The following is a 15,900-nucleotide window of genomic DNA, read 5'->3' on the forward strand; positions in this document are numbered from 1 at the left end:
ATCGAAGAGAATCTTAGAATTTACAGGTGGAATGTGGTTTCGATTTTCTTGTCAATACGAAGAAAAGAAAATCCAAAGAAAAAGGGATTAACAACAGTCATTTCATTGGGATAGGAGTCGAATGCAAGTTGATGGAAGAAATATAAAGGGAGACGTTCGAGAACCAGTTTCAATTTATCGTTTTGTTCCGATTCGTTTAGTTCGTCGCGGATTTTCTTCCTTTAAGTTTCAATAACTATATTTTTAAACTATGCGTGTAAGTTCATTAACACCTGATAATCTGGCCTATTGTGCAAAATTAGATAGTCGATGTGCATCTCAAACTACTGGATATACTATGATAACGATCAATTTAATTGTAATAAAGAAATAATTGAAAGAGTGTATGTCAGTAAAGAAAATTTGAGAATCGTAGACTTACATCGATCGAGTGGCAGTATTGTGTTCTCGTGTCCACCACCAGATAGCACAACGGTACAGTATGAATTTAGATTCGATAATTCAAATTTGAATTTAGAAACGTTATTTACTAGAAATTAAGTGACTAACTTCTGGTATGTTTACAATCATCGTTTCGATCAAGGATTTTCCAATAAAGACAAACGAGCATACAAAAACGTACATACAGAATTCTATATTTTGTTTACAATAACAAGACAAGTATTCTGTTCCATGACATATTCATAGTTTCATAGATTTTAGTTCTAATTCTAACCACTACTAATGTTGTTACCACTACTCTTCGTCTATATTAAATTGAAATCACCGCATATGATATAAATAAGGTAAAACGGTTGCTCAAATTATATTTCATACATATTTCCAAATTAAAATCATGATCACGAATTAAATACAGGATAGATTTGATCGTATCATGGAACTTCGTATCTCGTGCTCTGAAATACCGACCTCGAAAAAGATCAGTGTTTCTCGCGCCCTCTACAATTTATAACAACGCGTTGCGATGATTTTGATTGAATCCGCTTGGTTAAAACGAAATTTTAATTAGTGCTCGATTAAATAAATTTTTAAGTTCTGGTCATTGAATTCATTTATCCGAATATGAATCTGAACGAGAAATCGTAAATAGTAGAGATATAAGCATTTGTCGCACGACAGGTTCAAACAAACGGACTTCTGTCGTATATTAAATACAAATTACAGAAATTTCGTAAAATACCGTAAATAATTAAATTGATAATTATTTCATGTAAGATATATGACATTTAAATTTTGGTCGAAACTAATTGAAAAAAAAGGAACTGTTATTGTACAGTAATGTATCATTTTGGTAGTATGTATTGTACACGTGCAATCTACGTAATGGGTGTACGATATTTTATTATTTTCATAGTGTGCAATGTTTTTTGAGTTATTGTAAAAGTATAAAATTCTATACTTCGTTGCGGTTATAGGATATCCCGTTCTATACTTTATTTATAATTACACAGGAGACTTTAGTTCTAGTTGAAAGCAATACTGTAACGAATAAATAACATCGTATTGGACACGAAAATAATAAGAAACTCGGATAATCTCCAAAACGTGGGACATGAAAAGTTTTGTGTCTCGTTCATGACGATTACACGTATCTACAAGAGATAATGCAGAGTACTGCGCGAAACCTTAGACTTGGATTAATTATTTACATTAAACTTCCATCGATAAAATGTTTCAACTTCGGCTTTTCCTTTTAACAGGGACATGTTAATTTAATTAAACAATAAATTTTTATATTAAAATTATCGGCACATTTACTTACTGGTAAGGTGGCGCACTCTGTATTGCCTCTCCACGATCAAAGTAAACTTCCTGTCGTTTACATACGAACCAGGGGCAGGATACCCTGTGCAAACGAATATACGCGCATTAAACAAATGTTTCTAACGTATATACGCTGAAAAGCCACCATCGATTCCAAACGAATATACACATAAGCGTACTAAATATAAACATACACTGGCAAATAAAACTACAACCACGTGAAATTTTTATTTCGTCGAACGAAACGATTTACTTTCGAAAATTGTATTTCCCTCGATGATCCCTCGAAAAGCCTCGTGACTCAGGGAATATCGGGGCGTCGTTTACCGGAACATCCGGCTTATATCGTAATTTCACCAGCCACGTCCGTTTTACGAGGCGACGACTGACAAAAAACATGCGCATACCCGCTTCCTCCTCGCGTATCCCTCGCGAATTATCGCTTCAAGATAAACACGATTCGCCAATCATTATTCTCGAACAACGCTGGAATGATTCAAAAGTCTTGGAAGAAAGAAACGAGTTACAATCAACAGAGTACACGACCTCTCTCTAACGCTATTTTTTAAGACGAGTTGTTAAACTTCGATTAATCGACGACAGTTTATCACGGCGTGTTAACTGGCCGTACACGAGCGATATGTTAGCGAGGAATCTCGAATCGCCCACGTGCTTTCATCCAAACGACTGAAAGTCAACGGATACAAGTAATTTTACCTCGCAATTGCTGTTCCAGTTCATCTCTTTCCTCGTGTTTGTAGAATCTGAAAAACCTGGTAGTTGCTGGGAATCAATTATCGCATAGAAAACCACTTGATATTCATGTATTCTTGGCGACGTCCAACCGAACGTAAATGGAAATGAATCGAACCGACGATTGCCTATCTACATCCTCCGGGAGAAGAACGTAACCGGAGTTTAGGTTTACCAATTAGTGATTCGTTTCTTGGGATAGTTATTTTCATCCCTTTTTTCCAATCCACATGCATAGAAATCTCTTGGAAGATAAAACAAGAACAATCGATACTCTATATTTCCTTCCTTTGTTTCTCAACGGTTTCAACTTTTTCATTCTACAATTAAGTAAGATGACTTTGATCAAAATTCGTTCCACAATTTGTACCGCTCATTAATTTTGTTCATCGGCACGTTTAGATCCACCGAGATTCGTCGATAGTTGAAAACGCATTCCGACGATACATTGACACTCGTGAATCGTCGTTTATTCGGGGACTGATCTTGACGATGCACGTAATTCGTTGAACACGGTGGTTAGGTTCGCTGAAATAGCTTCAACCCAGTTTTAACGACAGTTTTGGCGAAAATAGACAATTCGAAGAAAGAATCGGGCTTTGAGATGGATTTTTACTTGCCGTGGAAGGCACGGTTGTAGCTGGCAATTAAAAGTTTCTTCGCTACTCGTTCCTCGGTAGTTTCAGCAATGTTTCTTGCCTCGAGCATCGCGAAGATGATGGAATAACAAAGGAATTATTAAAATATCAGAGTTTTCTTTCGGGACTTTTCTTGCAGAACAGAGACACGAAGATTGAAAACGGGTCGCGTGGGCGCGCGATGCTCAATGAATTCGCATCAGTCCGAGTTGCACTAGAATCTTATTATAGACGTACCTCCGATCTTTTGCCTATCGATGAATCAGATTTTCGAGCCGTGTGACTCGCGCACACTCGGAATGAAAGCATCGTGTTTCGACGCGTACTACGCGAATTTCCAGCCGGCCACGTCCATGAAAAATCTCGACGAAGAAGAGGAAGAAATATTTCCAAAATCTACGTAGCCTACATCGCTCGAATCGTAAACCTTCCAGTTGAAACTGTTTCCAAGCTCTCTAATCTACTCTCGCTAATTCTCGTTGCGCGATGTACGTTGCTGTTATTCTCTTTTAGCCTCGAAAAATATCCGCGGAGAAGCACGACAACAGATAACACCGAACACTTGGCTATCTGCGATCTTGAATTTGTACGTCACCAACTAGGTCATAGTATACGAAGCGAGAAAGCAAAACAACCGAAGAAGTTGAAAATTGCGGACAAACAGAGAAAAGACAGAAGGGGCGGAACATCCGAAAACTTTTTCAGTCGTCGTATCAATCTTCGTTGGTCAACTTGGTTTTCTATTAAGGTCGCCGAACTGTTCTTTGTTAGACGTCGCTTATGTAACGTGGATTTTTCGTTTAGTCGTTCGATTGTGCATAAAGAGAGAAAGGCTGAGCCGCGATTTGTCCTGTTAAACGACACGGTTGCTCGTACGATTAAAAAATGAACTCGACGTGGCTCGAATACTACGCGGGACTGTTCCCTTTAAGATAAACGATCTGTATGCCTGGCACAGAATTGACGCGTTACGTGTCGCTAAGGGTTTTCCCGATGTCGTAAAGGATACACAGCGAGACATTCTTCCTGTTGAGGTTGATCGATAGAAGAACGAATGGATGAATTTGTAATAGAAAAATATATTGAAATAAATAAAGCTATAAGTATAAGTATAATGTATAAGTTTATGCTGATCCAGATTCTTTTTCTCTTAGTGTTACATACAATAGAATCGATAGGGAGCACGTTTATACAGGGTGGTTGGTAACTGGTGGTACAAGCGGAAAGGGGGTAATTCTACGCGAAAAAAGAAGTCGAAGGCTTTGTTTTCGAGAAAATCGACTTTGAATTTTCGCTCGGTACGCGTGCGGTACGTTATAACGGATCTCACTGTAGATCGTTGTTTCGATGGAAAAATTTAAAAAAGAAACAAATTAAAAAATAAGATTTTTATTATATGTTTTCGACTTCTTTTTTCGCGTAGAATCACCCCCCTTCCGCTTGTATCACCAGTTACCAATCACCATGTATATTTATAACAAAAGGACATTACCAAAAAAGTTAAGCTTATAGCTTTGGCTAAAGCTTACAAGGAACGTAAATAGAAATTTATTTATTAGTTCCTTTGTTCCTAGACCTTGTAACCCAAAACATAATTTATATTTAAGAGCACAATAATATGCACCTCTCCTTATTTAGAATATTTTTGTTTCACTAAATTCTATTTTTTGCGTAATAGCGATTTCCAGGTCACGGAATAAACAAATAAAGATGTCGAGGTTTTTTCTTCAACACTTCCAACCGGGAAAAAGGTAAGAATACACGGAAACAGAATCGCGTAATTGTCATCCCGGAGACAATGTCGTAAGGCCGTGCTAGATGGAAAAAACTGATCGAATATCGTGCGGGCTTATTGCCATGTTCAGATGAAACGGCACACGATGAGTCGTTTATTTGATCGCGAGATATTTCGTGGGCCCTTCTGAATACAGCCATTTTATTTCTTCATTAGAACGTTCGTACGAACTCCGCCACGATAACCACACGTAACGACGGATATTTCAGAAGACGACGATCTAACGAAATGGCCGGCTTACGATCGCTTCAATTTGTACCATTTCCCGATTCTTTCTCGTTCAAAAATTGACTTTGTAAAAATTGAGTTCGTAATTATTGCGAGGACAAACTTCTCATAATTTACTTCACCTCCGATATAATAAAAATTAAGCAAGAATTCTTCGTTATCATTAATTCCTACCATTTTCCAATTCTTGGTCGTTCGAAATTTGAATCGAAACACGACTATGGTCGACACACGGCGTGCATCGTATTCGTAAAACTGCAGACTTGTATAAAAATGGAAAATATGATTCATCGTGTTCTCCTCCGGTAGTTTATATCTTACTTGAACATAGCACGCGTACAGTACACTACAAACATAGTGTAGGAATTGCACGCGTTTTAAGTTTAAATCGTTCAAGCCAATGTCCATCGATTATCGAACTCGTTCGAATAATTCTGAACGACGTCACACATTAGAAAACGAAAAACAATTTCAGATATCAAATATCGAACATTGTGGCGTATAAACACGGAGAATGTAAAAATTAGGGATATTTAATATCGAATATCGCGACACGTAAGATTAAAGACACGTTTGATTAAAGACGTTCTTGTCTTTAATCAAAGCTATCTATAATAGTTGCACTGAGTAGTATCGGAGATTCGTGGAACAGAATTTGCGATAGAACGGTTTGCGCGGGTAGCATTCAATTTCACGAGCATCTCCAATCAGATGCTCGGGAGTCAACATTCCGTTCGAAACTCTCTCACGGACCACGGGAACAAGGCTAATTCGATTTCAACGTAACACGGTTTGCCGTCAGCTTCGCCGCGTTTCAACGTGTTAGCGTACATTAATACATATAAAATGTAAAAACGAATTGAAAGACGAGTATCTGACAGTTCATCGCAACGCTCGTCAATTTAGGACACGATACACGTACAAAGCTCATTTTCTGCAACGTCAAACTGTTTCGTATAGCAATTTTACCAAAGGTATTCGACCTGCACGTTCGCAAAGCACCAGAGAAAATTTTGGCAAAGACAGTTATCTTCTATCGTCGATCGGTTCCGCGAGCAACGCAACGCGCCATGTTTGAGAGAGGAACGTCTATGTACGTGGGTGTGTTGGTCCATCGTGTTATTCGTTTATTATGCTAGCTAGCTTGCCTGGCTTATATTGTGCCGGGCAACGTTGTAAATGGGCGGCTGGCACTGTTCTCCCGATACATCTTCCTTCGAACGCCTCTTCGTTCTCATTTTCCAAGCTCTCTCGCGCCAGTTCGACCAACCATCGATCCCGTTCGACGCGAGGATCGACGCACGGCTTCCAGTGCACGCGAGATGTCCGTCGTGATCGTCTATCGTGAACTTGGTGAACCACTGTAGACCCTTGTTACTCTTCTCTTTTGTTTCCATCCTTTCTTTTATACCAAAGGGACCAACGTGGTCCAAGTAGTCGCTGTAAATCGTGATACAGCCATTTCTTTCGTGGTGCGACCAAGCTGAAGGGATGACCTGACCCAAGAAGTCAACAGTGGTGATTTCTGCTAGTCCAGTCTGTTGTTTCAAAGTGATTACATCTGTCAGCGTATGAATGTCGGATGAATCGAGACGAAAGACTTGAAGACTTTCCACGATGACTCGCGTTCTTCCCCTTCGTCGTAATCTTTTTAATTAAACTACAACCGTCGTAATCTTTCTAATTAAACCACAGCGGCCGTAAATACGCGACGTTTAATTTAACGGCGGGTATGTCCGTAAATTTCGCTGCGAAATTCTTGGCATCTCCTCAGGCGTACCTACCGTCGTAAAAATTTTCGACGATTGTCGACCGAAGGGAGAGAGAGAGAGAGAGGGAGAGATAGAGAGAGAGAGAGAGAGAGAGAGAAAAGAAAACGAAACCAGTTGCAATACCAGACAAGTGAAATACCGTGTATAATAAAATGCACGGCAGGAGAGTGTTGGTCGTGCTGCAAGGTGTCCTTCGGCTGGCAATGATTCATGTCGTCGCTTGAATCGAGAAGAACGACCGGGAGATTGAATCGCGAAGAGGGAGTATCGATGATCTATGTTCGTGAAAGAATAAAGTTCGAATCCACCGGGGCCTTCCTATCCCTGAGGATTATTTAAATCTGTCGGTGAAGCTGATTTATGTCATTGTCAGGACCATGCCTCTCAGATCGAACGAGTCCTCTTCAAGGGACACCCTCGATACTGTTGCAACCTCGGTTAGTTACGATATTTTCAAACGATTATTAGCGGGATGGTGATTTCGAAAGAGCAGAGTTGAGGGAAAAGGTTTCGTAAAAGGTGTTTGGGCACGAACCTTTTCCCGCAACTTCGCTATTCGAAATTTAGTACAGTTCCATTCGACTTTTGTTCCAGTCCCATGCGTCCTACTTCGATCCCTTCGGCTTTTCCAACGATCCGTGTAAACTTCTCTGCAACCTCGAACGCAGATCTCCCTCGCTAGACAGCCATCTGGTTCTCGTAACGTTACGCTATGAATGTGAATTTTATAAGACGAACTTTTTTTTTTTTTTTTTTTTTTGAAACATTCGCTCGTGAATGAAAAATTAGTCAATTCGTACTTGTACGTTACAGAAGAACGACGTAGTGCACGCTTCACCGCAGACGCGAATATCGCACGAACGTAATTTCACGAACGAAGCTCTTAGAACGTAATATTTTAACCGTGGCAATATTTTTTAGTCCGTAAAGCTTTGGTTTCTCTGTCCTCCGCATGTTGCTCCATGTAGAATGCTTCTCGCAAATAAAAATACAGGAATAGTCGCATCGTTAACGTTAATCCTTCGCTTTCGCATAACACGAGTCGTACGGAAGCGGGTCATACGCTGCGATGAAATAGGAAACCGTGTCCCTATGGTATTTTCTACCCAATTTGGAAACTTGTTAAGTATAAATGTAATATTTTTTATTACGCAGTTACAGATATTAACGCGTTATCCATTTCCCTGCTTAACTCTTTCTATTTAAAAATTTATTTATAATAATTTCTTTCGCTGCTTTTTCGCACCAGCTGTAGCTTCTATTAGGACCGACGTCGTCACTTCCATATCTCTAAATGTTACGATTAAACCAATAAATATTGGCAACATAGGCCGTCTTATATTATATCGCTTGTTTTCGTTCACAGAAACGATTCTTCTAACCAAGCTGAACTATCAAAAAAAAAAAAAAAGAAAAAAAAACCCATGCAGAGTTCATTCAGTTAAGAAGTGAATACGAAAATCCAAAGTGAAATAGCGCGCAATTTTGTCTTTGAACGTTACTAGAGATATTTCGTGCATCGAGTCCATCTTACGCAAAGATTTAATGATAAGCGAGCCGAGTGATATCGAATTTAGATTCCTCTTCGTTTTTTCTTTTTTCATCTAAAGAACAGTTTCTTCAAACCAGATTAAATTATTAAAGAGAAACTATGCCGAAAGGTATCGCATGTTACAGTATACTTCGTACAACGAATAAATATTCAACGAATAAAACGATGGGAAGAATGGTCGGGAATTCGATCCTCAAAACACATTTCAGAATCGGTGGTGCATGTGATACGACCGTTCGCGTATCTACGAGGCACGCCTCCGCTTGCGCGCGACTTACGGCAAAATAGATCAGCGACGGAGCGTGCCGACTGTGTATATCCGGCGATATTTCGATTTGAATACGATAATAATAGGAAAACGCGTCAGGATATCAGTGATGGTGCGGATGGACGCATTTGCGCACCGAATGCAAAGTAGCTGCGCGACAGGTCAAATTGCATCGGCGTCGCACGAATGGAAATGGAGCTGTCACTTCCGCTAGCCGTCGTTATCCAAAATTTAATACGGACTGTCCGAATTCCAGTACTCGTGGTTTTCTCCTATTCTATTCGTAGAACCATCCTCTGACCTCGTTGAATCTTGAGAATCAAGCGCATCAGGGATTCTTCCATGCAGTTCCCGAAGAAAATCTTTACTTTACGTTTGCCGCTTACGTACCTTTCTTCATCTATGCATTTTTTAATTCTGCGTGTTGTACATTAATACGTTTATTGTCACGGAAATATGACTATATCTCTCGATATAGAACCGAATTTAGAAAGTCTTTGTTCGGATCATGAACTTTTTAAATTATGCTTCTTACCAAGAGATGGAACAGTTTTACTTTAATGAATAACATCATCTTCACCAATATACCTTTTTTGTCAGAAATATTCTTGGTTTAGCCAATTGTTTCAACCTCACTGCTTAACATTATGCTTGTTTTCCTAAATCTGTTTATTAAAATGCATGAAAAATTTAGCGGTTGCGTCAGTAACAGCGAGCTCGTTAATTGGACAATACTACTTTAATACGATTTTGTTTTAAGAGACCAGTTCTCTTTACAACTCCGTTTCCAGAGACTTACTTACTCTGCTTTCAAGCGCGTTACTGTTCCCATTTCATCAATCAGCGTTTATAGATTTACTGTCAACATCAAAGCCACTATCTTTCCTTTAGAATCTGCACCATAATCTTTCTATTGCATCGTTCATGTACATCCTCCTGTTACCGATCTTATCACCATCCATTTTACATCGGGACGTTTCTAAACGAATCATCGCGAAAGTTTCATGCGGGACACGCGAAAAGCTAATGAAGAAATCTTTGGACAAAGTGCAGCAAAACGTCGGTTACAAGAATCTTATCCATCACAGAATCTCAAGCAGACAGAATTGTCTTCCAATATTGACATATAATACTGAACCATATTGTACACATTATGGTTAATTAGTATTAATGTACACATTATGAATATTATTATATCTTATATAATAAGGCCAGGTCGGGCTTATTCGTTTATTGTAAATAACCATAGTCCAGTAATATCTTAACGTTTCGTTGTAGCAGGTGTTCGAGCGATCGCTATTTAAATATGACGTATACCTACAGTCGTGGGAAGAATCATAAATAGTCAGTGGATTTTTATGAATTTATGAAAGGTTTGCAGATATACATAGAAAGCATACAAAATGTAGAGATACGTGAAATATTCAAAGTACAACGCTCGTTATATTACAAATTCTTAGGCAGCTGAAACAAGTTTTCGCTTAGGTTTCATTTTCTTAGTTATTTTCATAAAAATATGAGTTCCCATAAAAATTCGCAGTCTAATTATAACATCGTCTGAATATTTGCTATTTGTCGATAGGAGGAACGGCGTCGGACCGGAAGATACGTCGCCGGTGGAGCTGTGCTGGCAATCATGCTACTCGCTGTGCATCATGCACTCTTACGGGAAGCGTCCACCATAGCTGGTGTCAGCATACCGGCCATAATAATGGTGTGCTACATTATCTGGATCCTGTATTCTGCCCACAGGGACAGACGAAAGGTAATGACTTTTAAGTTATAACCGCACGGCAATCGTATTCAGCCAACGAAAGTCAACTTCCGCGGAATTGGACAACTGCCAATGGCTTCGTTAAATGTTTACAGCAGTCTCGGCGAATGCCGAATACTGGGGCAAATTTTACGGTGAACTCGAGAATTGACTACACAAGCGTTCTTTGTTCATCTTCTTACTTTCCATAGAATTTTCGTAGCAAACTTTTGCCAAACTCATTGTTAACTTTTGATAGAACGGGATGAGAAAACTGGAGATTACGTTTTCATCCTTTGGCATATTAATATTCTGTGGAGCGTAAAAATTTAGAGAAAGGTACAATTAACGAAACAATTGAATTAATAAGAATATAAGACCACAATAGTTCGCACCACCTGGTAAACGATTATGCACGCCAATGAGTCGAAAAGATTGGCTCGGTAGTTCTGAATTAGGCGAAAAGACTAGAGTAATTGAGTGAATCGAACGAGTGTATGATTATTCGATTTTTCGCCGAAATGATTTCAAGCATTGGTGTGATATTTTCTCCCGGTCGTTTGTCTTTCGAGACAGAAGTTTGGCGCTTGTTCCTAAACCATCAAACTCGAGCGATTCTCTACAATGGCTGTCTTTATTCCGCTACGCTTAAACTTAGTCGAACTCCCGTCGAACCAAAAACTTCATTCACTGCTCGTACTTTAGAGAGCGATACTTTTTCAATTTAAACAATTTTTTACTGTTCCTTGTCGAAGTAACAAAGTTCTGATAAAAAATATCTTATTTCGCGAAATTTGAGTTGCGCGGAATTTTATAATTTACAGGCGGTCGCAAAACTCTTGGTCACCAGAGTATTTATACTGACTGTTAATTCTTAAAAGATGAATTTCTTCTTAAAAGTAGAATAGTAAATAGGCATTTGTTAAAAATGGATTTCTCCTGAATCTTCTTCGTTTTAATCGTGTGCCATTATTTTTCTTTTTTTCGCTCTTTGTAATTTCATTTCGCCTAAAGTCTCGTATAACGTTGTCGTCAACAATGCAATATACACGTCCTCGACGTTCTTAACGAGGACGTAGCAACGAATTGTAGCCGAATGTCCACTGGCGAATTTCCGTTCAATTTTCGTGGAAAGCGAGCGCGACGAAACTCTCCGTAAACGACTAGGATGAAACGCGTAATTGAATGGGGATGAAGTTCGGAAATAAATGTCGTTTCGAGAGTGCGGAAAAAGCGGGATGGCGGCGAATTAGAGGGTCCTGTTTGCGCGAGCGACAGACAGCCTCGCAATTGGACAAGTTTTTTCGCCCTTCGGCTACTTTTAATCTTGTAATAAGTCACGTGGGTGGTTGTAGCGCGACTGATGGCGCAGAAACTAATCGAATTGTCCAGGAATCGGCCACGTGCGAATCGCTTTTCAAGTTCGACGACGAAGCTGCATCGTTCGACGATCGCGTATCTAAAACTCGTAGACATTGTAACAAATTGCACTTGAGTTGTACATCGCGAAATCGCGTTTGTTCGTTCAGCATTTTCGAGTTGCGCTTCGTTAAAAGCGCGTATGTTTTATCGGTTCGAACGATTCGCGTTACTTGCACATACTTTCGATTCTATTTTCCTGTTTTATGTTCGTGGTTTACTTACCTACTCTAGAAATTGGTTTTCAGCGGGTCAAAAATTCACCTCGATGGATGCAATTTCTATTCCCGCTGTGCTTTTTCTATGTGGTACATTGTATTTCCACGAGATCGAACTTTTGGTCGTTGTGTTGGGTTGTCCGAAAAATTTATAGCACTTTCAACTACCGATATATTCTGTTAAATGGTGTGGTTGCTGGTTATTTTGGGATAAACTTTAGTAAAATATTACTTGAGAAAATACTACTTTCAAATAAATATCAAATTTAGCGACTAAACAGAGAAGTTCGACTTTGATCAGTAGAAATGGCGTAGCTCTTTCGATAAAAACATTAATATGTATATTTAAATGCGAGATAGGTAGAAAGTACGAACGTTCAATCCTATTCAACCTATTCATAAAAACTTGCTATACAGGATAGCGAAACCTTTCTGATAACTTTTCGATTTGAAATTACTTTTAATTGTCCACTGAATCACATCGCTGAATTCACATCGACCAAAGCGTTTCAATGGGATACAGCGATTTTACACAAGATCGCTCAACCATAATTTTTTGCAGCCGAACATAACAGATAAAAATTAGAATATACGTGGTCGTTTATTCGTTCAAAATACTATCAAGTTGTTCGAAAAGTTTCTTTCCTTTCATAAGGTGATAATAGATGAACAATAATATCTGTATTATATTATTTTATTAAATTAGGTATGATCCATTTCGTTCTATTTCTATTGTTATATTCGTGCATAATTCAATAAACTAATACAAAACAGAAAACATTGTGCGTCTATTATTTCCTTATAAGAGGAAAGAAATTTTTCGGACAACCTAATACAATTGTATTTGCGATGTATTTTTTCGACGTGTAAGAAATTCATTGTTAGAACGAGTTGTATTTAATATTCGTGGCCGATTTACATAGAGAACGTGGTTAAACGACTTGAACGCGGAAACATCGACTAAGGAAAGTTTTATCGGATGGTTAAACGGAAACGGTGAAAAACGAAGAGATAAAAATAAGCAACAAATAGCGGGGCTGAACGGTGCGCAGAAAGTCTGTCTAAACTGGAACAAGGTTAGTTGATAACATAAAACAACGTTATCTACTCGTAGTCCGGATTCGTAATTTACGAGGATTGGAAATGGTGCTGGTTGCGCGGATTTTTCTGTAGTTAAGTGGTGCCTTGAGGAAACTGCGAAAAATACAATTTTTTAATGAATTCACCTCGAACGCGTTTATATCGGCCCAAGAAACTAATTGCATCAGATCCTTTGCGAGTCTGCGAAGGTTGTAACTTTCCGTCTCTCACAAAAGAATTATCCTAAGAACCTTGTAAAGTTATCGAATTCTCTTCGTAATTGTTTTACGTAGCACTAACTTTTACTCGCATTTTTCCATCTTTCTCGTTTCTCGTTTAACACTTTACAAGGCTAGAAGATATTGCTTTCTTTAAGAGTAATAATAGCAATTAGATAAGAAAAATTAAAAAGTTGAAAAAACCAACAAAGAAGAACACTGAACGCGTCAAACTCTCGTCATCCCCTAATTTACGCTTGGCAATTCAAACATTCTCTTGGGCGTGAAACCGCGAAGGAAGGTTCTGACTCCCGAGCGATTCAACGACCATTGTAGTCGACACCCTTTGCCCTACGCGCGTGCACCGACCCGTTTGCACTCCCTTCTCTTTGTTCAACCAACACTGTTTCACGCGACGTACGTCAATAGCTTGATCTCATCAACGAAACACGATTGAACACACGTGAGTCCCTTGTGTGCATACCGCTGAATAGCTTTGCAAGTTTCGCAGAGCGCTGACGATCTCTCGATTCTGCTTTCAGGCGTTGCGATTCGCCACAGCGATGCAACTGACAGAAGTAATCAGCGTACCAGCCACTTCCAACGAGATGATCTGCAGAAACGGGACGAGCAAGAACGAGATACGAAAGGCGGATTCGTCGAAGCTGGCTTACGATACGCGAGCATCCCGCGAGAATCCTGCGTTCTCATCCAAGGACGAAGCTGCGTGAAAGGAGCCACGGAGAACTCGCATTCTTCGACCGGACTTTCCTTGGTTTTTCACGACGAATAACGAATTCTTCGATAAATACCTTCCTTCAGCCGCGAATTCTTCGTCTCATCTCTTCAACGATCACTCGAGCGACGGTTTCTTGCCGGGTGGTTATTACGTTTTACTGCTAATAGCAATAAATACGTAAGTTCGCATCGGTAGCGTTGAACGAGTCCCATTCGAGCGGACAAGTTTCGCAAGATAGAATTATTTGTTTGGTCCGCCGGTGGGATTATTTAGCTGCGTGACGCAACGTTTTCGTTGGCGGTAGCGGCGTGTGCACGCCGCCCTTCTTTTGCAAATAAATCTATGCAGTGGCGGAGATAAATTTCGAAAAGCGTCGCGATCGCTTGGGAAATTTATTCCGAGCAATCGCCACGACAAATCGTTGCGGCTATTTTGCGGACGAAGCTTCGAGCGTGGATCGATTTCGGGCACCTTTCCCTTGGAGATCTACGGTCGACTTGGATCCGTTTATTTCACGAACCACTGTGATTTTTTATCCTTATGGGTGAGATGCCGTCCATGCAGATTGGTTAGAAGGTCCATGTGTCGGATTACGAGATAGAAACCGTGGAAAGGCCATATTTCCATGGTTACTTAAACTCCGAGCTGCTCGTAAATTACGATTATGAAGAGTGACGCGGAATAATAGTCGAAAAATACGAGCTGCGTTTAGTACGACTTAACGCAAGCTTCCTTATCCTATCGTTTTTGCTCATTCTGCTCGAGCGACGGAGCAAATCGGAAAGCGACGAATAAAACGACGAAGCATTGTTTTTAATAAAAATTCAATAAAATCCAACAAGCGTCTATTTTGTCTAAGAATGAAACCGACGAATTATAACTTTTTCTTGCTGGATCGCGTAAAATATTTTGATATATGTAAAAAACCTTACATGAATATATTATGTGTGCCGTATGAAGCATTTGAAAATTTTATTAGCGCTGTAACGAGACACAGCTATTTTGACTGCACTCGTGCATTTTGAAACCAGACAATTAGATATTCATTGAAAACATACGCAATGATCACAAATATATTTGACAAATAAACGTCGACGTAAACATAGCATGAATGTTCATAGAATGAAAATACGACCACGTTACATATATGAAATATACCGATCAATGTTTTCTACGGTAACTATCCAAATACTTTTCTGAGAGACTGCGAACGTCGATTCGTTGTGCAGCCGACTTTGAACACGAAACGAGCTCGGGTACAATGAATTAAGTGGTAACCACGAGTATCGTTTCGAACGACCTCCGGCGCTACCGTTTGTTCGTTTCAATTTCTCACCTGAACAATAACCGTGGAGGGCCATTCGTAGCGAATCGAAAAGAGGGGAGAAGCCAAGGGCGCGTAACACAGAACGATGAGGAGCGAAGGGCGGCGAAACAAAGCAATTCATCGATGTTCCGGCGCTTAATAGATGGCGTCCATTAATTAGAAAAAAATATAAAGCGACGTTGTAATTCATTAGCGAAGCATTCAGTTGCGATTTATCTGCGTCGCGAGCCACCGCCATACTTTTTCTCCGTTCCTTTTCTTATCTTTTAATTATTTCTTACGCGGTTAATTAATCGACCTGCTAAGCGATTAAGACGAAGGAAACGGAAGAGAGAAAGAGAAAACCTCGGGGAACGAGAAAAGATCCGAAGGAAGG

General features: G+C 39.6%; 1 protein-coding gene across 1 annotated transcript; it reads left to right on the plus strand.

Moving 5' to 3' along the window:
• The first annotated feature begins 7,014 nt into the window (after positions 1-7,014).
• On the plus strand, positions 7,015-15,140 carry LOC117206056. The gene is made up of 3 exons (XM_033445048.1): positions 7,015-7,387; positions 10,353-10,535; positions 14,001-15,140. Exons 1-3 carry the CDS (start codon positions 7,328-7,330, stop codon positions 14,187-14,189), a joined length of 432 nt encoding a protein of 143 aa, XP_033300939.1. The 5' UTR covers positions 7,015-7,327; the 3' UTR covers positions 14,190-15,140.
• Positions 15,141-15,900: the final 760 nt, after the last annotated feature.

This window comes from Bombus bifarius, unplaced genomic scaffold (genome assembly GCF_011952205.1).
Source record: "Bombus bifarius isolate JDL3187 unplaced genomic scaffold, Bbif_JDL3187 scf7180000007996, whole genome shotgun sequence".
Lineage (NCBI taxonomy): Eukaryota > Metazoa > Arthropoda > Insecta > Hymenoptera > Apidae > Bombus > Bombus bifarius.